Source organism: Macrotis lagotis, chromosome 4, assembly GCF_037893015.1.
Source record: "Macrotis lagotis isolate mMagLag1 chromosome 4, bilby.v1.9.chrom.fasta, whole genome shotgun sequence".
Lineage (NCBI taxonomy): Eukaryota > Metazoa > Chordata > Mammalia > Peramelemorphia > Peramelidae > Macrotis > Macrotis lagotis.
In genome coordinates this window covers 152,029,447-152,056,566 of record NC_133661.1, presented here as the reverse complement: position 1 = coordinate 152,056,566, position 27,120 = coordinate 152,029,447, and the positions used below count along the sequence as shown (strand labels likewise).

At 36.1% G+C, this 27,120-nt stretch overlaps 1 protein-coding gene across 9 annotated transcripts in view; it reads left to right on the top strand.

The window, feature by feature from the left end:
• Window positions 1-27,120, top strand: part of CSNK1G1 (casein kinase 1 gamma 1) — a 248,682-nt gene that overhangs the window by 115,240 nt on the left and 106,322 nt on the right. For all 9 annotated transcript variants that reach the window (XM_074234377.1, XM_074234373.1, XM_074234375.1 and 6 more), the window contains one exon: window positions 23,707-23,747. In XM_074234377.1, the coding sequence (XP_074090478.1) occupies window positions 23,707-23,747 (41 nt within the window). The remainder of the gene's footprint in view (window positions 1-23,706; window positions 23,748-27,120) is intronic.

The following is a 27,120-nucleotide window of genomic DNA, read 5'->3' as shown; positions in this document are numbered from 1 at the left end:
TGCATTTCCTTTGAGATTACCTCCAATTTATACATAGATATACATACATACATATCTATATGTCTATATCTATCTATCTATACACACACAAATATACAGATATAGATGTATATCTACACATATAGATATAGTCCTCTCTCTCTCTCTCTCTTCTCTCTCTCTCTATATATATATCTTGTGTATACACAGTCCATTTGCATGTTTCTCCTCCATTATAATGTGAGCTGAGCTCCCTTTGAGGATTAGAACTATGTTTTTGCTTTCTTTGAATCCTGAATGCTTACCTTAGTCCCAACGCATTTTAAATGTTTGAATTTCAGTGATGATAGTGATGATGACATTGATCCTTGATTCTTTGAAAATTGAATCTCTTGACCAGAAACATTGCTTTGATAATTTTTTTCTTTTGCAAATGTCTTCCCTCCAAAAATGATCTTCCCTACTTTAGAATAAGAAAGTAAAACAAATGAACACCCTTAGTTACCTTATGATGGGATATTTGAGTGGTTTGATGTTAGCCAGTCAATCAATAGAAATATTGGCCCCCTTGGTCACCATAACTAAAATTCTCTTGATTAAAATTATTTAAGTAAGCTTCTTCTTTTAAAATGCAAAAACTGTTGCAAGATTAATTAGACCGTAAAAGATTAAGAATTAGGCTAATCTGATTTTTTATTTTCTTATGTACAATAGACAAAACTTTATGAGGACATAAAAAGTTTTTATTTTGGAGAGGGAGAACCAATTTTGGAATAGAAGTCTATGATCTCTAGTGCTGTTAGATCAGTGAAAAAGAGTCCTCATCAAAAAAGGGGGTAATATTAGAAAGCATTGGAAAGAAATACCTTCTCAAATATTTTTACATAGGACTAGTTCAGATGTTCTGTGAATAATAAATGAATGACCCAATTCTATATATACTTGCCTAGTATTTCTCTTTGACAAATTATACAAGCTGCTAAGTGTTCCTAAAAGTGAATTGAGTTTTCTCCAAAGAGTGACAAGACTTAAATGCATTGAACACTATTTTTTAAGGTTATGGTTCTCTATTTCAGTGATTATTAAATTTTCTGTCTTCATAGACATGCTTATTAGTTTGAACTATAAACACCCAAAAGAAAAACAAAAGCAAAACAACTTTCCCCATAAATGCATTGTTTTTGATGAAGTGGAGTAAATGACTTGTTTTTTACTAACCATCCTAAGTAAATTGTTAATGAATGGCAGAAATATCAGTTTAGGTACATTGATATTTTCAGAAATAATGTTAGGACAATCTTACAGACCATACAGTTTGAAGAGACCACTTGGATTACACTTTGAAAACCATTCTTTTTTTTTTTTACCATTTAAAAATTGTCATAGAGAAGAGCAAAATTTTCAGATTTACTGTGTATTTTTTGATAGTTTTATAGTTGAGGGTAATCTTGAATGAGTAAAAATCCTGAAGTTTTATTCACTTTGCTTGTAAAGAAGTTCCTGTGTTTTTAAATAAAAACCTCATTTGTAAAAAGAAGATTGGGCTTAGTGATTTCTAAGGTTTCTTTTATGTCTTTGATTCTATGATTGGTATATAGTAAGATACATAGTTATTAAAGAGTGTTTAAATTTAAGGAGCTACCTATCTTGCCCTGAGGAAATGGACTCTTTATTGCAGGTAATAGAGACAATAGATGTAGAATATTACATTTACTGTCAAACATAGTCAATGAGTGGTGGTTTTGCTGAACTAGGGTTTTTTCCCTTAGTCTAAATGTTTGTTTCAAGGATTAGTTTGCTGAATAAATAGAATAGTGAGATATATTTGGAAATGAATGTAGCATAACAGTAAAAGCATCAATAAAATGTTTTAAAATTAAGTCCAAGGGTCAGCACTATATTGGAACTTTGCAGATTCTAATACCTGATGTTTCCTAATCCTGATGCAAGGGTCACATGCTATGTGCCCAAGACAGTATTTGACTTTGGATTTTTTTTTAGTATTTCTACCATTTAATGATGGATTAATAAAAAAGTTTTATTATAATTAGTGTAAGGAAGGGATCAACTCTTTTCCATAAAAGCATGCATCTTATATAATAATTATTCATGTTTGTGCTTTTTTGTCAGCATCCCTCTTAAAGTAGGTGATGTGACTAATCTTCCTTTTTAAAGATGAGGAAACAGGAGAACATAAGATTAATCATTTCTAAGAAGCCAAACTCGGGTTCAAATTGTGGTCTTTGGACTAAGAGCATCCTTCCCATTTAATATCAGACCTCCTAAAAACCATGCCATTTGAGTGGGTAGGAAAATATGGAATAACTTTTCAAAAAAAACTATCCAAGTATATATGGCAACCAATCAAAATTTGCTACATGTAATTCTATTATACAATATTGCTTTATTGTCTGAGTTTTTTAAAGGAGCATTTGCTACTGAGTGTTTTTAAATGCATTTAAAAAAATATCGTTTGTTAAGTTTTTACTGCATCCTGGGCCTGTGCTAAGTACTTGAGTTACAAATGCAGAAAATCAAAATGATTTCTATATTTAACAAACATATATCCTTCTAGATGAAAACCTACAGAAAGCACTGATCACAAAGGAGAGATGTTTTGGACAGAGAAGTTACAAATATAGCTAGTAAAATCACTAAGTAATTGATTGATATATAGTTTACAGTAATGATCATTTTTATCTTGTTTATTATTCCCCAAAGGTAGAAAGCTGTAAGTAGAAGAGAAGAGATAGAATGAGAAAGGGAATGTTGGATGGACATAGGACTTGAAGATTGCCCTAGAGTAGCAGCCTATTGAGTATAGGTTAGGCTTATTATGTAAAACTTGAGTAAAGGTTAGGCTTATTATGTAAAACTTAGATCATAGTGATTTTTCTTCTATGTTGACTGTATAATATAAGAGAAGAAATACTTTGGGAGTTTGGATTTAGCTTACTGAATCTGTGAATGAACTATTGGTTCTCTGAAATCACCTCGCATTTGATGAAGCTGATGATAAATGACTCACTGAAGGTGATTTAATGAAACAGGGGGATTTTATGGGGAGTATCATATCTAAGACTACTGCTTAGAAAGGGCCAAGTTTAGAAGTAAAATGTAATGCAGTTTCCTTTCCATTAACAAACATAAAGACTCATGGCCAGGAAGTAAGATTGTAAAAGCTTGTGGATTTTGTGAAACAAATACTAAAAGCTTTGAGAGTTTGGGGAAATGTCATCTTTTCAGGGATTTTTTTGGGGGGGTCCATTTCTCACAGTTAATTACTATGTTATGTGAAATTTATTAAGATAGTCAGTCTTTTTAAATAGGGAGAAAATTAATGCTTCAACTTGGTAAATTCTTCCTGAACAAAATTTATTTTATATACAGTGTTCAGAACAGTAGCATTTAATGATTGTCTAGACTTCTGTATGACTCAGGAGGTATCCTTTTTTATTTTGGTGTTACAGTTTACCCCATGGCAGACAGGCTTTAAGCCATTAGTTACTCAACAAATATTCATTAATACTGTGTGTGTGTGTTGGGGGGAGGGCGGCTAGGTAGCACAGTGGATAAAGCACCGGTCCTGGAGTCAGGAGTACCTGAATTCAAATCCGGCCTCAGACACTTAAAAATTACCTAGCTGTGTGGCCTTGGGCAAGCCACTTAACCCCATTGCCTTGCAAAAAAACTAAAAAAAAAAAAATACACAAAAAAATACTGTGTGTGTAAATCACTGTGCTAGTACAGAAAGAAGGGCAAAAATAGTGTCTGCTCTGAAGGAGCTAACATTTTAACATTCTCACAACTGTCCACAGAGCAGATACATTTGGAGTAAATTAGAGGAATTGTAAGAGAAAAAGCATTAACATTAAGGAATACAAGGAAAGACTACTGGAAGAAGGTAAGATGTAGTATTTGAGAATTCAAGGTAGCCAGGGAAATCAGAAAAGGGATGTCAATATATGAGACTAAAAGTTCAGAGAATGATTAGGGTTGGATCAGTAGATCTGAGAATCTTCACTATATAGATGATTTTTGAGTTTTTAAAAGGAGATAAGTCACCAAAGGGTGTACAGTTCAGGAATATTATCTTATTCTTTTTTTATTTTAGTAGGGACTTGGGGAGAGGACTACTACTGAAAACTTAATTTCTGAGACTAACTCTAGGCTTCTCACCTAGCCTCTCTAACTTGGTGTCTGTAGATAACACACCTTGATTTTTCTCTGTAAGACTGAGTAACCTGTCTTGTGAGTTATACTTCACAGTATTCACTACACTTCCACTTTCACCATAGGAAGTTAGGAGGAAGGACATCCTGTGGAATTTAGGACAACATTAATGATGATTCTAAATGATGACTTTTTCAACCACTGTCACTGGTGCTGTCTTCATCTTCATCGTCATCGTCATCGTCACCACTGTTATTTATAGAGCACTGAATATACACCAGGCATTGTGCTGTGGGCTTTAGAATGATTGTCTGTTTTGATCCTCACATTGACTTTGAGAGGTGGATGCTTTTGCTATCACCATTTTAAGAAGAGGAAAATGAACCAATTAGAAGTTAACAAATTTGCTTAGGGTCACGTGCCTAATAAGTGTCTGAGGATTAATTTGAACTCCAGTCTTCCTGACTCCAAGTCCAGTGATTGTTACACTGTGAGGACATACGCTCATGCCTTCATGAGCATTTAGTAATAATCCATTTTATGGCAGGTACTTGAAGGTATCACAAGGCCCAATCAAAACAGTACTTAAGTCGTTTATGTTTCATTGAGTGATAAAATTGGAGGTCCTGGCAAATCAGGCACCCCCCCCCCCCCCAACTTTGAGGACACTTGTCTAAACATTACATTTTAACTCTTCTATGTATTTGTTCTCAACATAACCCACCTTATCAACCCTTTGAACCTCTGAATCTGAGCTCATTCTATTCCCCAACCCCTTGTCATATATTTGGTTTAACTAAACCTATTTTCTGGGTATTTTATTTCATTTTCTCCTCTGTTACATGAAAAAACAAGTTTCAACATTCACTTTTAAAACCTGAGTTCCAAATATTCTCCCTTCTCCCACCCCACTCCCCCTCATTGAGAAAGCAAGTTATTTGATATAGGTTAAAAATGTGTGGCTATGAAAAACATTACCATAATAGTCATGTTGTAAAATGAAACCTAACTGGGGAATTAAGTGGTGAAGTGGACAGAGCACTGGCCCTGAATCAGGAGGACCTGAGTTCAAATCCATCTCAGAAGCTCAATAATTACCCAGCTGTGTGCCCTTGGGCAAGGCACTCTTAACCCCATTCCCTTAAATAAATAAAAATGTATAAAAAGTAAACATTACTCCCCCACCCCCAAAAAAAGAGGAGAAAAAAAGAAATCTCTATAAAAATGAACAACAGCAGCTTTGTCTTTCAGTTGAGTAGTATTCTTTATCATAAGTCTTTTATCATAAGTTCTCTTGGGTCACAGTATTTCTGAGAAAAGGTAAGTCATTCAGTTGATTGTTCTATAACATTGAACTTACTCTGTATATAGTACATTTCCCATTGCATTTGCTCAGGTAAGTAAGCATTTGAGAGCATCCTGTTCACCATTCTTTTTTCTTTTAAAGTATGATCTGTTTCTTTTTTTTATTTTTATTTTTTTATTGAAGATATTATTTGAGTTTTACAATTTCCCCCCAATCTTACCCCCCCACAGAAAACAATCTGTCAGTCTTTACTTTGTTTCCATGTTGTACATTGATCTAAATTGAATGTGATGAGAGAGAAATCATATTCACCATTTTTTATAAGAGTAGCATTCCATCTTAATCACATATCATAATTTTTTCAGCAATTCCCAAACCACTGGACATTCCTTCACTCTCCAGTTCCTTGACACAAGAAAAGAGCTGCTATAAATATCCTTATACATAAAGGTCTTTTTTCCTCCTGTTTTTCATCTCCACTAGGCCTGGTAATGGCATTGCTAGGTTAAATTAAAGGGTAGGCTTTATAGCTCTTGGAATATATATTGCATTGCTCTAATGAATTGTTCAATCCTTTCACAACTCCAACAGTGCATTAATATCTCATTTTCCCTACATCCCCTCCAACATTGTAATTTTCTGGTCTAGTAGTCAAGCCAGTAGGTATATGTTACTGTCTCATATTTATTCCGACCTGAGTAATGAGTTAGAATATTTTTTAAAAATGATTTAAATAGATGTCTTTAATAAACTCATCTGAAAAATGTTCATATCTTTTTGATCATTTATAATTTGAGGAATGCCTCTTTAGTTTTGTTTTTTTTTTTTGCAAGGAAATTGGATTAAGTAATATGCCCAAGATCACACAGCTGGGTAATTATTAAGTGTCTGAGGCTGGATTTGAACTCAGATCCTCCTGACTCAGGGGTCGGTGCTCTATCCACTGTACCACCTAGTTGCCCCTGGAAATGCCTCTTTAAATTACTTTTTTATTTTTGTTTTTTATAAGGCAGTAAGTTAAATGACTTAACCTATGATCACATAGCCAGGCAAACATTAAGTGTCTGAGACCAGATTTGAACTCAGGTGCTCCTTGACTCCAGGACTGGTATTTTATCCATTGAACCACGTAACTGCCCCCTATATATATATTCCTATTTTGTTTGGTTTTTTTGAAAGGCAGTGGGGTTAAGTGACTTGCCTAAGGTCACACAGCTCGGTAATTATTTAAGTGTCTGAGGCTGGATTTGAACTCAGGTCCTCCTGACTCCAGGGCTAGTGCTCTATCCACTGTGTCACTTAGCTGCCCCCTGCCTTCTTTGTTCTTTATAAATTTGACTCAGTGCTCTATATTTGAGAAATGAGGTCTTTATCAAAGAAAATGATTACAATATTTTCCCCAGTTATTTTTGTCCTTCCATCCTATTCCCCTTACCCCTATTTATTCTATTCTCTCCTTTCACTGCTGTATTTTGCATCTGACTACCCCCTCCCACAATCTTAACTCCCACCCCCCTTTTCTCCCATCTCTTTCCTCTCCTACTTTCTTCTAGGGTAAGATGGATTTCTGTACCCAGTCGAGTGTGTAGATTATTCCCTCTCTGCACTATTTCCAATCAGAGTAAGGCTCTTGGGCAGCCAGGTGGTGCAGTGGATAGAGTACTAGTCCCGAAAGACCTGAGTTCAAATCTAGTCTCAGTCACTTGATAATTACCTAGTTGTGTGAGCTTTTTCAAGTCACTCACACCCCATTGGCCTTAAATAAATAAAATTTTTTTGAAAAGAGTGAAAGTAGAGCTCCCTCACTGCCCCTCAACTTCCCCTTCTACTCCACTGCAAAAACTTTTTCTTGCCTCTTTTCTGTGAAATAACTTACCTCATTTTTCTCTCACTCATTAAGTCTGTCATTTTAATATATTAACCCTTCATATCCAATTCCTACTTCTGCCTTTCTATATTTTCTCCTTTTGACTGCCCTAATAAATAAGAAAGTTCATATGAGTTATCAGTATCATCTTCCAATGCCAGATTATAAACAGTTCATCAAGTCCCTAATGATTTGCCTTTCCAGTTTACCTTTTTATGCTTCACTTCAGGTCTTGTATTTGAAGATGAAACTTTTTGTTCAGCTCTAGTAGTTTTTTATCAGTAAAGTTTGAAAATCTCCAATTTCATTGAATGTCCATCTTTTCTTCTAAAAGAGTATGTTCAAATCGTTTTTGCTAAGATTTTATTTAAGATTTTTGCATATGTATTCATCAGGGAAATAGGTCTATAATTTTCTTTCTCTGTTTTAACTCTTCCTGGTTTAGGTAACAGCACCATATTGGTTTCATAGAAAGAGTTAGGCAGAGTTCCATCTTTCCCTATTTTTCCAAAGAGTTTATATAGAATTGGAAGCAAGAATTCTCTTGTGAATCCATCAGGCCCTGGAGATTTTTTCTTAGGGAGTTCAATGATGGCTTGTTGAATTTCTTTTTCTGAGATAGGGTTGTTTAGGTATTTAATCTCTTCTTCATTTAACCTGGGCAACTTATATTTTTGTAAATATTCATCCATTTCACTTAGATTATCAAATTTATTGGCATAGAGTTGGGCAAAATAATTTTGAATTTTACTTTAATTTCCTCCTCATTGGTGGTGAGTTCACCTTTTTCATTTATGATACTAGCAGTTTGGTTTTCTTCTATTTTTTAATGAAATTGACCAGAGGTTTATCAATTTTATTGGTTTTTTCATAATACCAACTTTTGGCTTTATTTATTAATTCAATTTTTTTTGCTTTTGCTTTTATTTTCTCCTTTAATTTTTAGAATTTCTAATTTGATATTTAATTGGGGATTGGATTTTTGATTTGTTCTTTCTCTAATTTTTTTAGTAGCATGTTTAGTTCATTGATTTCCTCTTTCTCCAATTTATTCATGCAAGCATTTAGAGCTATAATATATCCCCTGAGAGTCGCTTTGAATGAATCCTATAGGTTTTAGTATGTTGTTTCATTATCATTATCTAGGATAAAATGGTTAATTCTTTCTATAATTTGCTTTTTGGTCCACTCATTTTTTAAAATGAGGTTATTCAGTTTCCAATTTTTCTGGGTCTATATCTCCTTGGCCCAGTATTGCATATGACTTTTATTGCATTGTGATCTGAGAAAGATGTATTCACTATTTCTACCTTTCTGCAGTCGACCATTAGGTTTTTATGTCCTAGTACATGGTCAATTTTTGTATAAGTTCCATGTACTGTAGAGAAAAAGGTATATTCCTTTCTATCCCCATTCAGTTTCCTCCATAAGTCCACCATATCTAATTTTTCTAACAATCTATTTACCTCCTCAACTTCTTTCTTGTTTATTTTATGATTTGATTTATCTAGATCTGATAGCGGGAGGTTGAGGTCTCCCACTAGCAGAGTTTTGCTGTCTATGTCTTCCTGTAGTTCTTTCAGCTCCTCCTCTAAGAATTTGGGTGCTGTCCCACTGGGTGCATATATATATTTTCAGTATTGAAGTAACTTTATTGTCTATGGTACCTTTTAGGAGGATAAAGTTTCCTTCCTTGTCTCTTTTAATGCTATCTATTTTTGCTGCTGCTTTGTCTGAGCTAAGGATTGCTAACCCTGCTTTTTTTACTTCAGCTGAAGCAAAATATATTTTGGTCCAACCTTTTACCTTTACTCTATATGTATCTCTCTGCTTCAAATGAGTTTCTTGTAAGCAGCATATTGTAGGATTCTGGTTTTTAATCCAGTCTGCTATTTGCTTACGTTTTTAAGGGAGAGTCCATCCCCTTTACATTCAAAGTTATGATTACTAATTCTTTATTGCCCTCTGTGCTATCTTCCCTCTGTTTGTATTTCCCCCTTCCCCCCAATCCATATTTCCCAGTATTTTGTTTCTGAATACCACCCCCTTCAGTGTTTGCCCTCCTATATCACCCCCTCCCCTCTTTTCCCCTTCCCTTCCTTTTTTTAATTTCCCCTTCCCCCCCACTCCCCTTCCCTTTCTCCGTACCCCCTCCCCTTTTCCCCTTTTAATACTTGAAAAGTTAGATGTTTTATAAGTTAACTGAGTATGTGTAGGTTGACTTTAAGACAAGTCTGATGAGAAGAAGATTCACGTGTTTCTCATCTGCTCCCTTCTTCCCCTCTATTACCATAGGTTTTTTGGTACCTCTTAGTGTAATGAGATTTACCCCATTCAGTCTCCTCCCTCCTCCCAGCTCTTTACTGTCCCCCCTTTTTAAGGAGATACTGTTTTTAAATCATTCTATCAGATAATTAATGAACGTCCATCACTTCTTGCTAAATATATTCTCTCTATTAGAGTTACAATTCTTAAAAGTTATGAGAGTCTTTTTTTTCTAGGTGGAGACATACCCAGCTTTATCTTATTGGATACTAATTTTTTTCTTTAACCTTTTCTTATGTCTTGTGTTTGATGTTCAAATTTTCTATTTAGCTCTGGTGTTTTCATCAGGAAAAGTTAGAAGTCTCCTATTTTGTTAAATGCCCATCTTTTCCTCTGGAAGAGAAGGTTCAGTTTTTCTGGATAGTGAATTCTTTGACTGCATTCCAAGCTCCCTTGCTCTTCTAAATATCTCATTCCAGGCCTTTCAATCCCTTAATGTTAATGCAGCCAGGTCCTGTGTAAGCCTTACTGTGGCTCCTTGGTATCTAAATTGTCTCTTTCTTACTGTTTGCAGGATTTTCTCTTTTATCTGATAGTTCTGGAAGTTGGCCACAATATTCCTTGGTATCTTCATTTTCAGATCCCTTTCCAGAGGTGATTGATATATTCTTTCAATAACTTTTTACCCTCTATTTCCATGACATCAGGACAGTTTTCCATCACTAAATCTTGTAATATTAATTCCGGACTTTTTTTCTCTTCAATGATTTCAGAAAGCCTGATGATTCTTTGGTTGTCTCTTCTGCATTTATTCTCAAGGTCATTGGTTGTGTTGATGAGTTATTTTACATTTTCTTCTATTTTTCTATTTTTTTGATTCTATTTAACACATTCTAGTTGTCTCATGAAGTCATTAGTTTTCACAGATTCCATTCTTTTTATTTTAGAGAGAAATTTTCTTCATTTACCTTTTGCAACTCTTTTTTCCAATTGGTCAATTCTATTTTTGAAGGAGTTTTCCATTTACCCAGTTGTAGCTTTCAGAGAATTATTTTCTTTTTGTATTTGTCCAGTTGTATTTTTCCAAGGATTTGGTTTTTTGTTGCGAGATGTTAATTTTCTCTTTTAAGGTGTTAATTTTCTCTTAAGTTTCTTTTCCAGTTTTTCCAGTTGATTTTTAAACTCCGTTTTTCTGAGCTGGAGATCAATTCATGTTCTCCTCAGAAGTTCTAGATCTCTCTTGGTTAGGATCTTTTCATTCAGAATACTTTTCAGTGGGGCCCCCCTTTCTGCTGACCTTCTTTCATTTTCCTTGGATTTTGTGTTGGGGAAGGGCTGGCTCACAGAGGTTTGGTTTTGAAAACCCTAGAGGCTTTGCTGACTGGGTTTAGTAACTCCAAGTGGGCTGGCCAGTAGGGGCTGCTGAAAGCTTTGCTCACTTGGCTTAGTAGCTCCAAGGGGACCAGCCTGTAGGGGGTGCTGGTTACTTTCTCTGGAGTATCTATGACTTTGATTTGAAGCCCTCTCTCTAGGCCTGGAGGATGTGGGTGGTGCTCTGGATACTATTATCCTTGAATAATGTAGGCTGTGCCCTGGGGTGAGGTATTAATCTCCCTATTCAGCTGAGGTAGCTTTGTGCCCACTCCTGAGCCTGGGAGGGTGAGGGTGGGGCTATTACTGTCTTTTTTTCTGGGAAGAGGGCTCTGCTCCAGGGCTCTGCTGAAAGTATGGAGCTCTAGGCCCTGAGCTGAGTGGATTTATATCCAGCCACACTCTGCAATTCTCTCTACTGGAACTCCCCAGTCTCCACTCCCACTGCCAAAGACTCTGCAGCTGAATTGGTCCTTGGACCCATCACTCCTACAGCCAAATGCCTTTGTGGCTAAGGCTGGACCTCTGGCTTCACTCCACCACTGCCACTGGACTGGTTTTCTGCTCTTTACTCCCAGTTCACCCACAGTCCCCTAAGACAGATGTTGTTGGTAGATGTTCTTCTCCTAGCTTTTCTTTCTGGGTTTTGTCCATTGAATTTCTGTTAAGAGGTTTCTTGCATATTATTTCTGAGGGGAAATCAGAAGACCTTAACACAATGCTTGTCTTCTCTCTGGCATTTTGGCCGGAAGTTCTTATATTTTCCTCCTTGATAATTTTTTGAAAAATGTTGTCTAAGCTCTTTTTTGTTTTGGTCATGGTAGTCCAATAATTTTTAAATTATCCTTTCTAGATCTGTCTGATAGGTCAGTTGTTTTATGAAATATTTTACTTTTTCACTCTTTTGGTTTTATTTATTGCTTCTTAATTTCTGCGGATGCCATCAGCTTCCTTTTCCTCCATTCTATATTTTAATGACTTATTTTCTTCATCGAGCTTTTGTATCTTCTTTTTCATTTCACTAATTCTATTTATTAAGGCATTCTTCCCCTCCTTGTTTTTTTTGGACCTCTTTTTCTATTAGACCTAGTTTGGTTTTTAAGATGTGTTTTTCTTCAATATTTTTTAATCTATTTTACTGAGCTCCTGACTTGGTATTCATGATTTTCCCACATCACTCTCATTTCTCTTCCCAATTTTTCCTTCATCTCTCTTTCTTGATTTTCAAAATCCTTTTTGACCTGTTCTATAGCCTGAGACCACCTTATATTTTTCTTGGAGACTTTGGGTGTAGATGCTTTGACTTTATCTTCAGAGTGTGTATTTTGATCTTTCATATGATTGTAGTAACTATCTATGGTTGGTTTTTTCTTCTGCTGCTGTATTCCTGTTTCTCTAGCCTATAACTTGATTTTAACTCTTTGTTATGGTGTGGCTCTGCTTCCAGGGTGGAGGACACATTGTACTAAGCTTTTGGGATTTTTTACAGTTGTTTTCAGAGATATTTCTATGAACCTGCAAGTTTTTAATTCCTCCAATATCTTATTAGAGGTTTTGACTACTCTTCTAGCCTGTTCTCTGGTTTGTGAGTGACTACAAGCACTTCTTTCTCTCTAGAACTGTGAGGAGGGTACCTGCTCTGGTACAGCAATAAGTTCTGTTATGCTTCTGCTCCTCTTCCTGGGATTGAGGCTTCAGACTTCCATCCAGATCTGAGAATGGGCAAAGTATTAGAGTCCTGCCTCAGTGATAGCAGAGAGACCCTTCTAATCTTCTTCTGACCCCTTTACCATCTGTGACCTGAGAACTTCAGAAGCAGCTGCTGCTACTGAATCAGTGGCTCCCAAGGCCTGTGCCTGGTCTTTTGGGATTGGGTTGGGTCTGGACTGTGTTTGGACTGTGCTGCAGTTTCACTCCAAGGTGTGGTTCACTTTTACTGTTGACCTTCCAACTTTTCCTTGGCAATCCCTGGACTGGGAGGTTTGAAAACAGCCATCACTGCCAGACCATGGTTGCCCCACCATCTTTTCCTGGATGACTGGGGCCAGTTTTTTCCAGTGTGGCCTGGGCTGCACTTCCAAGGCCAGTTTCAATTTTCATTTCTGTAAAGCTTGTCCTGATAATATATTCTTTACATGATCTGTTTTCTCTCTCTGAATTGATAATACCACTTTCTTGTCACTAATGTTGTAGTTTTTTTTTTTTTTAGGTTTTTGCAAGGCAAATGGGGTTAAGTGGCTTGCCCACGGCCACACAGCTAAGTAATTATCAAATGTCTGAGACCAGATTTGAACCCAGGTACTCCTGACTCCAGGGCCGGTGCTTTATCCACTGTGCCACCTAGGTGCCCTGTAATTTTCTTTCTGTGAGTTTGTCATACTTCCCTATAAGTTGTAAGTTGCTTGACTAGGAGGTGTGTCATTTTTTGTGGGGTGGGCATATTTCATCACAGCTCTTGTATGTTTTAGTTCCTCACAGAATATTTGTTGGTGAATTATTGATTAGAAGAGATAAGGGTCTGGACCTTACTCCTTTGGGAATCAGATTGAATGGTCATTATTATCAGGAACTCCCTCTGAATCTGATCTGAGAAATATTGTTCATTCATTCTTTTGTGTCAGTCTAACATTTTGGGAGTAAAGTGGAAAACTTCTTAAGAATTTAAGATAGTATTTAATAGTTTTTTTTTTTTTTGTAAAATCTTAAGTGGCCAGTAGACCTGAAATCAGGAAGATAATTTAAATCCTTCCTTAATCAATTTCAGGCAGCTTTTAGCCTGGTCAGTCACTGTCTCTCTCTTAATATCTGTTTCTTAATTTAAAAAGTCAGATGGAGAGGAAAGTATGTATTCTTCGCATCCTTCAGTCAATTTTGTGATCTACCACAAAATATAACCTGTGAAATCCTACCTGTTCTATTCTGACACCCTCATCAAATGGATCCTTGAAGTGTGCATGAATAATTCTCATACAAATTCCTATAAAAGAACCTAAATAAATTGACACTAACCTTTTATGTGGTGATATTTCCTATAAGAGAGGACAAAGTGCTTTGTTTTGAGTTAGGTGTCAAATATTTCCACCCAGGACATCAAAGCAGACTCTAAAATTTCAGAATATAGTTTAAATTCATTGACATTTATGCATTATTGTCAAGATCCGTGCTTGAAAGATACTTAGAATCTTACCTCAATTGGATCATTTCCCTGAATCTGGTGTTGAATGCAAAGATTAGATTTGATCAAGTTATTGCTGTTTCTCTTTTCTGCAACCGAAGGAATGAATCTCAAGAGTTTAAAGGAGTCTCAGGGGCCATCTGGTCTAACCCACACACAACCATGAATAATAACCTCTGCCCTAAGGGAATATAATAAAAAGTTAGCAAACCTTTCTCTTAAGACTTCATTCAGGGGTAAATGCACTATCTCCTAAGAGAACCCACTCTATAATTAGGTAACTGTTTTTCTGTCTGTTCAAGTCTGAAATAGATTATTATTGTGCTATATTTCCGACAACTTCTCTACACCAATCCGTCATCTGTTTCTTCTTCTTACTCTGCTTTTACAATTACTTTTTTCATTTTTTCATAAGGTTCAAGATTTTTTTCTGTCTAGAAAAGAATACATTCTTTTCAAGTTCCTTGAAAATGAGTATCTCAGCACTATTAGAATTGATGCCTCTATTATGGATCCCCCTCAATGTGCTTTTGCTTGGTCAAATAACTGCTGTTCCCATGTAGGTTCATATGGAATGTGTGACTTTGTTTGGTTAGAGACTAAGTATGGTGATTCCGCTGTCTTTGGTTGTGAAAAGAGTTCTAAAATGGATATATCTTTTCCATTATTTCCTTCCATTTTAAGTCTTTTTGGGTTTCCTCCTTAAATATCCTCAATTTGACTTTGTTTAGATTGTTGCCTTATCAGACTTTCTGAAGATTTGTTTTTCCCTCTATTATTCTTGCTGTTTTGTGATGTTAATATTGTTCATACTTGGGGGCAACTAGGAGGCATAGTGGGTAGAGCACTGACCCTGGATTCAGGAGGACCTGAGTTCAACTTCTCAGACACTTAATACTTAGCTCTGTGAACCTTGGACAAGTCATTTAAACCCATTGCCTTGCAAAAACCAAAAAAAAAAAATAAAAACCAAATTCCTGCTATCTTTAAAAATTTTTATTTATAATTTTACATCATCTTTCTAAATTTTTTAGCCATTATTCATTTATGACTTTTTATTTTTGAACAAAAATATATGTAAAGTCTAGCAAAACAAAAATTGAATTGACCTTGTCCAGGATGGAGTCCTGAGTCCGTCAACTCTCTGTCATGAATTTGGCATAATGCTTCATTATGAGTCCTTGGGAATTGTATTCAGAGTTCCCAGATTTAGTTTTTGTATGTCTGTGTGTGTGTGTGTGTGTGTGTGTGTGTGTGTGTGTGTGTGTGTCTGTCTGTCTGTCTGTCTGTCTGTTTGCCTGCTTCTCTCTCTCTCTCTCTCTCTCTCTCTCTCTCTCTCTCTCTCTCTTCCTCTCTTCTCTCTCATTCTTCCTTTTCTTTGTGTCCTTCTTTTCCTTTTTCTTTCCATTCCTTCCTTCCTCCCTCCACCTTCCCACCCCTATTGAGAACACAAGAAAAACAAAACATATTATAGTGAATGACCAATTAAAACAAATTTTCAGATTGAGTGTACCCAAGAAAATAATTGTCTCATTCTGCATTCTGAAGTTTTTACCTCCATGAATTATTGCTTGCAGTTGGACTATTTGCAATGAAATGAAAATGGCACTTGAATTGACTTATTGAATTAATTCGCTTATTCTGTGTTGTACTTCCAAAGATTTAGAGAGCTAAAAAAATTCATTGAATTTTTTTTTTATCAATGCGTAGCGGTGTGGCCTTGGGCAAGCCACTTAACCCCATTCTCTGGCAAAAAAACCTAAAAACAAAAAAAACAAACAAAAAAAAGAAATTATCAAGGAAAAAAGGCTAAGGAACTTGAGGAAAAGGAGAATGAAGGTAGTAGCACTAGCTCTTGGACTATTCTACAGGGCAGTAATCATCAAAACCAGTTCTATTTGGAACTGGGTAAAAAAATAGAAAGAATGATCAAGAATATATTGGAAATACAACATATAGAAAGAAATGGATTTAGTAACGTAGTGTTCTTATAAACTCCAAACCCATAACTACTGGTGTTGGAACTTAGTATTTTTATTAGTTTTAACATTTATTTTTAAAACATGGAATTCCCCCCAAAAAGTTTAAAAAGTATTCAGAAACCATCAGTTCTCCTTTCATAATCAAGATCAATTCTAAATAGAACATAGGACTTAGTTATTAAAAGTTATATCATATGAGCAGAACCAGAAGAACATTATACACCTCCACAACAACATGGGGTGATGATCAACCTTAATGGACTTGCATACTCCATCAGTACAATAATGTGGGACAATTTAGGGGATCTGTGATGAGAATACCATCTGTATCCAGAGAAGGAACTGTGAAGATGACCAAAGATTATTATCTTCAATTTTTTAAAAAGTCATCTTTTGCATTATACAATTTTGCTATCCCTTATGTTTTCTTTCCTCCTTTATGGATCCTTTTTTTCTTTCAACACATTGAATTTTTTTAAATTTATTTTTATTAAAGATATTATCTGAGTTTTGCAATTTTCCCCTCAATCTTACTTCCCTCCCCCCACCCCCACACCCCACGGAAAGCAATCTGTCAGTCTTTACTTTGTTTCCATGTTGTACATTGATCCAAATTGGGTGTGATGAGAGAGAAATCATATCCTTAAAGTAGAGAAGTCTTAAGAGGTAACAAAATCAGACAATAAGATATCTGTTTTTTCCTAAATTAAAGGGAATAGTCCTTGAACTTTGTTCAAACTCCACAGCTTCTTATCTGGATACAGATGGCACTCTCCTTTGCACACAGCCCAATATTCCCGATTGTTGCACTGATGGAATGAGCAAGTCCTTCAAAGTTGAACATCACTCCCATGTTGCTGTTAGTGTGTGCAGTGTTTTTCTGGTTCTGCTCATCTCACTCAGCATCAGTTCATGCAACTCCCTCCAGGCTTCCCTGAAATCCCATCCCTCCTGGTTTCTAATAGAACAATAGTGTTCCATGACATACATACACCACAGTTTGCTAAGCCATTCCCCAATTGAAGGACATTTACTTGATTTCCAGTTCTTTGCCACCACAGGGCTGCTATAAATATTTTTGTACTAGTAATGTTTTTACCCTTTTTCTTCATCTCTTCAGGATATAGACCCAGTAGTGGTATTGCTGGGTCAAAGGGTATGCACATTTTTGTTGGCCTTTGGGCATAGGTCCAAATAGCTTTCCAGAAGGGTTGGATGAGTTCACAGCTCCACCAACAGCAACACATTGAATTTTGATCCATGCATATCATGGAAACAAATGGAAATACTTTATCAGATTGTCTTCTGTTGGAGGGAGAAAGGGAGATGGGGGAAATTGTAAAATTCAAAACCTTAGAAAAAAATGATTGGTAGAAACTACCATTGTATATAATTGGAAAACCAATAAAATATTTATATAATAAAAACTTTATATCATTAGTTTAGGAAAGTAAGGAAAGAAATATCTATTGTAGTGTTCTTAGAGGTAGAGTTGTGATTTGACAAGGGAGAAATATGATCAGAGCAGATAAATTGGTGTTCATCATAAAAGATTGGGGGGGGGGATTTGCACGAATGTTAGAAATTCACTTTAAATTCCAAGAGATGCATTTAAGTGAGGGGGAAAAATTTTTTCAGGAAACTGATAAATATTTATTATTCAAGATATACAAGGAACTGATTTTAAATATAAGAACAAGAGACTAATGGAATTTTTTTCTTTTGGGAAGTGACTGGTAGGTCCTTTCTATTTTTATTTTGTGCAGAAGTCTGAATAGTTTGTTTCCTAATTCCACAGTTGCCTAAGATATGTAATATCTTTTTTCTGATCATAGATTTTAGATAATCCAATAATTCTTGGACTTTCTCCATTTGACCTTTTTTTAATATTATTTTTCTATTAGAAATATTTCTTGTATTGCTGAATCATGGTTTTTTATCTGGCTTATTCTGATTTTCAGGGTATTCTTATATGAAATTTTGAATGAATCTGTAAGATATCATTTTTCCTTACAACTTTTTCCTCTCTAGCTTTTTCTTCTTTCACTTCCTCTAGGTAATTCTGCAGGACATTTTTTTTTTCCCTCAGATTTTTTGGTACTTACTGTGAGGTTACATAACAAGAAACATTTTCTGGCAGATAAGTGGTCAAGAATATGAACAGATAGTTCTCAGTGGATGAAATCAAAATAATGAATTGTTGGGAAATAATGCTCTTAATTCTTAATAATTGGAGAAATGCAATATAAAACATACCCAGATTTATCATACTTAACTAAAATTTACTAAATGAGCAAAAATGATTAAAAGGGAAAAGACAGTTGTTAGAAGGGCTACAGGAAGATATATTTACTAATATCCAATTAGTGAAATTGTGAATTAGTCTAGTCCTTTTGGGGAAAAAAATATGCTCTAAAAAGTTACTAAAACCTCTGTATCCCTTGATCTAGTGATTTCATTACTAGGTTTATTTTTCCAACCAATAAAGTAAAAGGGAGAAAGACTCATTTTCCAAAATCACTAGTGGAATTTACTTCTTGACCATGTATTTTATTTTTATTTTTTGGACTTTTTTTTTTCTTTTTTTGCTTTGGCAAGGCAGTGGGGTTAAGTAACTTGTCCCAGGTCACACATCTAGATAATTATTAAGTGTCTGAGGCTTTACCTGAACTTAGGTCCTTCTGACTCCAGTGCTGGTCACTATCCACTGGGCCATCTAACTGCCCCCTGACTTGGCATTTATTATAAGAGTTTTATTTCAGTTTATGAGTATTTTGTTTTGTGGAGAAGTATGGAACTGGAAATGGTGGAGAGCAAGAAAATTCTTTTCCCTACTCCAAGAAAGAGAACAAAAGGAAACACAAGTGGAACAAGTAGCTATAATAAATATAGCACAGGAAAAAAATTACTGTCCCTGAATGGATGGAAAGGAAAATTCTATCAAAATTTTCAAGAATAGTTAATATCCACGTATAACAAAATATCAGAAATTCAGAAGTAAAGCATCTTCAGATACTATTGGTCAAATATAATCCTTATATGTAAACTTGGGAAGGATTAAGAACAGAATTGGGCACACATATCATTAATCAGTTACATTTTACATTTCCATTATAATTTACATTAAAAAATGGTAAATAAAATTCTCTCAGACACCAAGTTAACTAAGAAATCATTCATTTTGACTCAGTTGAATTTATACTACGGCTGCGAGGATATTTTAACATTAAGTAAATAATAATTAATATGTGAAAACAAAAAAAATTCCAAACATTTGACTATCTTGACAAAATACAGTGCTTATTTAAGCTAGTGACAAAACAACCCCCACCTTCCCTGGAAAGTGTAAGCATGGGGGAGGTCTTGTTACACTATATCTAAAACCAAGAGCATGTATCAGAAGCCATTTACATAATAATTAAAATTTTTTTCCTATCAATAATGACATAAAGCAACAATGGTAATTAAACCTATTATTATTTGATATAGTTCTAGAAATGTTGGCAATAGAAAATAACTATCCCTATTTGGTGATAACATGAGGATTTGCTTTATAAACCTAGGCAATTGACATAGATGTCAATTGAGAACATTAATAGCTTTAACAAAGTTCAATCTTTTTTCAGTTTTGGCCAAGGTCATTGTCAAAGATACTGGAGTGATGTGGTATTATGTTCCCTAACTCAATTTACAGATGAGGAAGCTGAAATAAACCAGATTAAGTGACATATCCAGGGTTACACAGTTAATAAGTGTCTTGGGTCATATTTGAACTTAGGGAGATGAGTCTTCTTGACTCTGGGCCTGACACACTATCCATTGTACCACCTAATTGACAGCTTTTTTTTTAAGTTTAAAAGAGTACTGTACTTGGGGAAAGATTTTCTTCTGTTAGTTGAGGTAATCATGTGGTTTGGATTTGTCAAATATTAGATTACTTTGTCCATTCACTTCGATATATTATGTACATAATCTCTTCCAGTGATCAATCTCTGTATTTTATTCAGTACCACATTATTTCAATAATCACAATTAAAATTAAAACTTGTGAACATTTGAAATACACACACACACACACACACACACACACACACATACATACTGATTGTTTCCCTTCCCCTCATGGCTCTTGTTCATATATTTAAGATTGGATCACAGAACTAGTAGGTTTTTGAAAATAAGTCAAAATTCAAGTTTAACTCATAATTCCCCAATTATTTCCATTCTAATATTGCGATATCTGTGTCACTTTTAGTTTGTAAATCATTCTTTTTTTTACTTTTTAAAAAATTGAATATTTATTCTCATTTTGTGCAATTTTTTTATACATTAATAAAATATTCTTGTTTAAGAGTAAACAAAATACCCCTCCCCCGAAAAAAATATAGACTCACTTGAGCGATAAAGGGGAGATAAAAAATAAAATTAAAATTAAAAATAATAGTAATAATTGCAGGTATGCCCAGGTGGCGCAGTGGATGGAGCACCAGCCCTGGAGCCAGGAGCATCCAAGCCATCCGGCCCCATACGCCCAACAATCACCCAGCTGTATGACATGCAAGCCACCCCAACCCCACTGACCTGCATAAACCAAAAAAAAAGAAAAAAAAAGACCTAAAATAAAATAGTAATAATAGTAGGGGCGGCTGGGTGGCAGACAGAGCACTGGCCCTTGAGCCAGAAGCACCCAGGTCCGAATCCGACCTCAGACACCCCATGATCACCCTGCTATGCGGCACTAGGCAGGCCACCCAGCCCCATTTGCCCTCCACCCCCCCTCAAAATAATAATAAAAAATGTGCTTCAGTCTGTGTTCTAATACCACCAACTCTGTCATGGGTGGATCACATTCTTTATAAGTCCATCACAAAAGTTACTGCCATATTTTTCCACCGTCGCCATTGCTGATCGCTACTCCCTCCTTTCGTATTTCTCCACTACCATGCACTATATTTCCTTTCTCTCCTTTCACTCTGACTCTGCTGTAGGTTAGCTGAGTGGTGCAGCAGATAGTTCCCTGGCCCTGGGGCCAAGAGGCCCCGAGCCCCCATACCACCCCTTAGGCCCAGCATCCACCTGTCCCTATGGTCCCAGACAGGCCATCCAATCCCAGGCCCTTCCAAGAAGTAAAAAAAGAAAATGCATTCTGTCTGACCACTCTTCCCCCATGGTCCATCCTCTCCTCCATCACTCACATCCCCCCCTTCTCCCGTCCCCCTCTCTCCTTCTTACTCCAGATGTCTATACCCCATTGAGTATCTATGCTGTTTCCTCTCCTAGCCACCTCTGATCAGAGCGAAGATTCCCTCATTCCCCCTTGCCTTCCTCCCTTACATATCATTGCAATAGCTCATTGTAATAAAGAAAAATTTTATTATATGAAACATCTCGGCCTATTCCCCCTCTCCTTTTTCTTTCTCCCTTTACATTTCCCTTTTTTTTTCTATTGACTCCCATTTTTACATCATATTTTATCTTCAAATTCAGCTTTCTCCTGTGCTTCATCTATAAAAGCTCCTTCTACCTGCTCTGTTAATTGAGAAGGTTCATATGAGTATTATCAGTGTCATTTTTCTATACAGGAATATATACAGTTCATCATCATTAAGTCCTTCATATTTTCCCCTTCTCCTCCAATCTCTATGCTTCACCTGAGTCCTGTATTTGAAGATCAAACCTTCTGTTCAGCTCTGGCCATTCCAACAGGAACATTTGAAATTCCCCGGTTCATTGAAAGTCCATCTTTTTCCCTGGAAGAGGACATTCAGTTTTTCTGGGTAGTTGATTCTCAGTTGCATTCTGAGCTTTTTTGCCTTCTGGAATATTATATTCTAAGTGCTACGAGCTTTTAATGTAGTTGCTGCTAAGTCCTGTGATATCCTGATTGCAGCTCCACAGTATTTGAATTGTGTCCTTCTGGCTGCTTGTAATATTTTCTCTTTGACTTGGGAGTTCTGGAACTTGGCTATAATATTCTTAGGGGTTGGTCTTTTGGGATCTCTTTCTTGGGGGGAATCTGTGGATGCTCTCCATTTCTATTTTGCCCTCTGCTTCTAGGATATCAGGGCAATTTTCCTGTAGTAATTCTTTGAAAATGATGTCAAGGCTCTTTTCCTGATCATGACTTTCAGGTATTCCAATCATTTTTTAAATTATCTTTCCTAAATCTGTTTTCCATATCAGTTGTTTTTTCAATGAGATATTTCACATTTTCTTCTAATTTTTTCATTCTTTTGGTTTTGAAGTATTGAGTCCTGATTTCTCATAAATTCGTCAATCTCCCTGAGTTCTATTTTTTGTCTGAAGGATTTTTTTTCTCAGAGAGTTTTCTTATCTCCCTTTCCATCTGGCCAATTCTGCTTCTTAAAGCATTCTTCTACTCAATAACTTTTTGAACTGTTTTATCCATTTGACCTAAGCTGGTTTTTAGCGTGCTGTTTTCTTCAGCATTTTTTTTTTTGATTTCCTTGACTAAGCTGCTGACTTCATTTTCATGTTTTTCCTGCATCTCTCTCCTTTCTTTTTCCAGTTTTTCCTTCTAACTCCCTCATTTGATTTTCAAAGTCTTTTTTGAACTTTGAGCCCAATTTCTGTTTTTCTTGGAGTCTTTAGATGCAGGAGCTTGTGCTTCCTCATCTTCAGACTGAGTGTTTTGATCCTTCTTGGGCTCAATGGCAAAATATTTCTCAGTGGTCTTCCTCTTGTTTCTCTGCTTGCTCATTTTCCCAGCTTAAGCCTGTTTTGGGGATGCTTCTTGAGCTTTTGGGACACTCCCACAAGGGTCTCAGTGTGTGAGGCTCTGTCCTCCCTCCGTCTGTGAATGACCATATGCACCCCCTTCTGCCATGGGCCTGAGGTGGGGGCCCCCTGCTGTTCTTTGGTGGGTGCCTAGACTTCGATCAGGATCTGAATGTGGTCAGAACTCCAGATTCCTGTTCCAGGGTCAGAGCTCTGCAGTCTCTCTCTTTACTCCCCTCCCTAGGTTCAATGGGCTCATGCCCTGGGGGCTCTTGCTTACCAGCTCCACCTGCTTCTGTTACCTGGATCTGTACTACCTTGGCCAAGCTGTTCTCTGTGTGTCCTGAGGGCTGGGCTTCATGTGCTCACTCTGGCAGAGGTCCCCCCCACTGTTCCCCCAATTTGTGTCCAGTGCTCCCTGGGGCATAGGTTAGCAAACTCCCTTGCTGCTGTGAGCCACGGCTCCCAGTGCCCTGGGGCTGCCTTCAGGAGGCTGAAGTTCTTGGCTCTGGAGGGCCGCCCCTCCAACCCCGGGCGAGCAGAGCCTTTCTGTTCTTTTCCAGGTTACCTTGAGTAGGAGAACTGCGCCACTGGGTCCCTCTGTGGGTTCTGTCTCTCGAAAATTTAGTTAAAGTCCTTAGTTTATAAGTTTTATGAGAGAGCACCTAAGACAGGATCCTCTCTTGTTGCCATCTTGGCTCCGTCCCCCCTTATATGTTGTAAATCATTCTTAATATATGTGCATGATGTCAGGAATGTGACCTTCCTCATGACCTCATAAATTAAAATTTTTTGATTTCTTTTTCATAGCAAATATCACTAAAACAAAAATTCTCTGCTTTTTCCACAGGTAAAAATCTCTACACCAATGAATATGTAGCGATTAAACTGGTAAGTAAAATGTATAATATTTGTGCTGATTTTGATTTGATTTTTTGTCTTTACAGCTGAATATGCTAACAGCTGAAAATGTAGTCACAGACTTTCCTCTCAAGAAAATGGAGAGAAAAAAGGTCCCACTTATCAATATATCAAAAAAGTCTTAAAAGATATATAATGTTCCATATCTGTGAATATCTCATCTCTCAGAAAACGCTAGGAGAATAGTGTCTTCTCATATCTTTTCTTTAGGACCATTCTTGTTTTGTGGTGGTGTTTCTTCTCCATTTACATTGATTTCATCATTATAGCTATAGTTTTCTTGACTTTACTTACTCTACTGTGTGTCTCTTCATGTAAGTTTTTTTTAATACATTTCTATATTTATAATATCCTTGTTTCTTTTGTTGTTTAGTTGTTTCTGTTGTGTCCAACTTTTTTATGACTCCATTTGAAATTTTCTTGGCAAAGATACTGAAATGGTTTGCCATTTTCTTCTCTCGATCGTTTTACAGATCACGAAATGGAGGCAAATAGGATTAAGTGACTTGTCTAGGGTCACACAGCTGATAAATGTCTGAGACCAGATTTAAGAAAGATGACTTTCTGACTTCAGGTCTCAGTGCTTTTAGTATATTGCTGTAACCTCCCCTGATCCTTTGTTTCTTTTAAAATAGTAATATTATGTTCATGGATCGCAGTTTCTTTAGCCTTTCCCCAATCAATGGAATAGTTGCCATTTTGTTTCAAGGGGATACAATGACCCATAAAGTATGCTGTCATAATATCCAACTTGTTATAGACTTTGTACAAAATCTGACTGCTCCTTTAAAGTTATAGAACAGATATAAATACATGAAATGACAATATAAGGGAGATTTTCCTAAGGAGACTTTATACATTGATAAAATCTCAGTTAATTGAATCCTTAGAAGTAATCTAATCTTAACAGACTCTTTGATATATGAATCCTCTTATTAGAACCAATGTTCATTTAGTCTTTTCTCAAATATCTGCATTGCATGGCAGTCACGACATAACAAGGTACAGTTCTGATCCCCCGACCTTAAGAAGATCTTCATTAAATGGGTGAGGTGAAATCTATTCTCTCATTAATTTTGAATCTTTCTGGTGAGATGCAATTTAACAGGAGGCTTTCACTTCACTTTCTTTTTCTAATTAAAGCACCCCCCCTCTCATTATCCACCCACTTTTGACCATGTTAGGGACAATATTTTATCCTTTTTGTTCTTATGTTTATAAAACAGTTGAAATATTTTTATCCATGATTGTGTGCCTTTTTGCCATTATCTAAGAAAATCTGATGGTACATTGAAGTCCAGTTACATAAGAGTAATAGCATTTTAATAACTGAAATCTTTTATAGGCTATTTATAGTTTTAAAAGTGTCTTATTCATTTCATTTGTTTTTTCTAGTAACCCCTCAGAGACTGTAATATACCTCTAATCTCCATTTTAAGGGAAAGGAACCAGGGAGATTAAAATAGTTACCAGATTTCATGCAACTCAGTTAAGTGGATATAATACAAGTCATCTGACTACAAATCCATTGTGTTTTCCACACCATTGAAGCTGCTGTTTTAGATTGTTTGCTTAATTTTTAAGGCTGATCAGTGAAAAAACTATTTTACAACTTTTATAAAACTTTTAAGTTTTTATGAAATTGTCCCCTCTTTGGTTTATAATTTCCCTGTGATTTCAGGAAGCTTTTAAACTTTATAAATAGAGAAAGGAAGGAATTGATGACTGAAAATGAGTGGGACTAGGACATGATTCTTGAGATATTTGAATTGTGGTCTTAATTTGCCCTCAATGAATTATTTTTTTTCAACTTTAGTTTTTTTGTCAAGGCAGCTAGGTAATTATTAAGTGTCTGAGACCGGATTTGAACCCAGGTACTCTTGACTGCAGGGCCTGTGCTTTATCCACTACTCCACCTAGCCGCCCACTGAATTATGTTTTGCCCTGCTTAATTCTTCCTAATATGTGGACTAGGAGAGTGGGAGGTAGAGAGGGTAGGAGAGGGAAGGAAATTACTGACAATTTTCAGAAATTCTTTCAATAATACACTATATATCATTTTGGGGACAAACTTTCTTTTTTACTATTTATTACTATTATTATTGTGAACTGATGAAGAAAACGGAATGAGAAGAAAATAGTGTGTATTTGAGATAAATTCCAGTACAACATATTGCAAAAGTAACAAAAGAATTCTTTTTGTTTACAGGAATTTGGTTATGATATGAATATGTTTTGTAATGAGTCAGACTATTTAATAGACTTCTGAATATGCAATCTGCTTCCAATCTCTTTCCTTTTCAGGCTGTATTCTTTGTAGTTACAAAACTCTTCTTTACATAATATCAGAATATGAGAGTTAGATTCACATAATTTGTGGATATATTGACGCCATATAATATGATGTACAGAAGAATCTCCCCACAATATCTAGATTTTATATGAATCTTACACTTTCTTGAGGAATGCAAGTCTACTTAAGTATTCGTTGTCAGGAAGATTCTCCTTAAAATCATTTGTTCTAGAGAGATTCTTATTTAGGTACAGTTTTGAGTACATGAAATCCTTCCCAAATCTAAGCTTTTGCCATTCATTTTTATTCAGTAAATATTTTTTTTATGTGTGTGAGACATGGTCTACAAAGACAAAATTGAATATACTCCTTTCTTCAAGGTACTTTTCTTTTACAATGGAGTACAATCAGTTACTCAGTATATAAGTCAGTAAATATGTGAAAAGTATCTACTAGGTGCCAGACACAGTATTTAGTTCTCGTATGCAAAGAACAATATGGAACTCATAGTCTAATTGGGAGGACAACAAGCAAACAATTGTTTACAAACAAGCTATATGCAAGATAAATTGAAGTTAACCAGTGGGAAGGAAAGCACTAGCATTAATGGTAATTTGGAGGTAAAAGAAGGTAGGATTTTAGCTGACATATGAAGGAAACTAGGGAAGCCAGGGATTTGAGATAAGGTGGGAGAACATTTCAGCAATGCAGTAGAGCCAGAGAAGATGCCTGGAGTTGGGTCACAGAATAAAGACAGATTGGATGCCAACTGACAGCTTTGTCACCTACTGTCTAAATCCAGGCAGGATTGAGTCTTTTTTTTTTTAGATTTTTTTCAAGGCAATGGGGTTAAGTGGCTTGCCCAAGGCCACACCTCTAGGTAATTAGCAAGTGTCTGAGGTCAGATTTGAACCCAGATACTCCTGACTCCAAGGCTGGTGCTCTATTCACTGCACCACCTAGCCACCCCCAGGCAGGATTGAGAAGAAGCCTTCTTCATAAGTGTGGCTATTCTTGGTAGGAAGACCTGCAGCCGTGTGTCTTAGACCC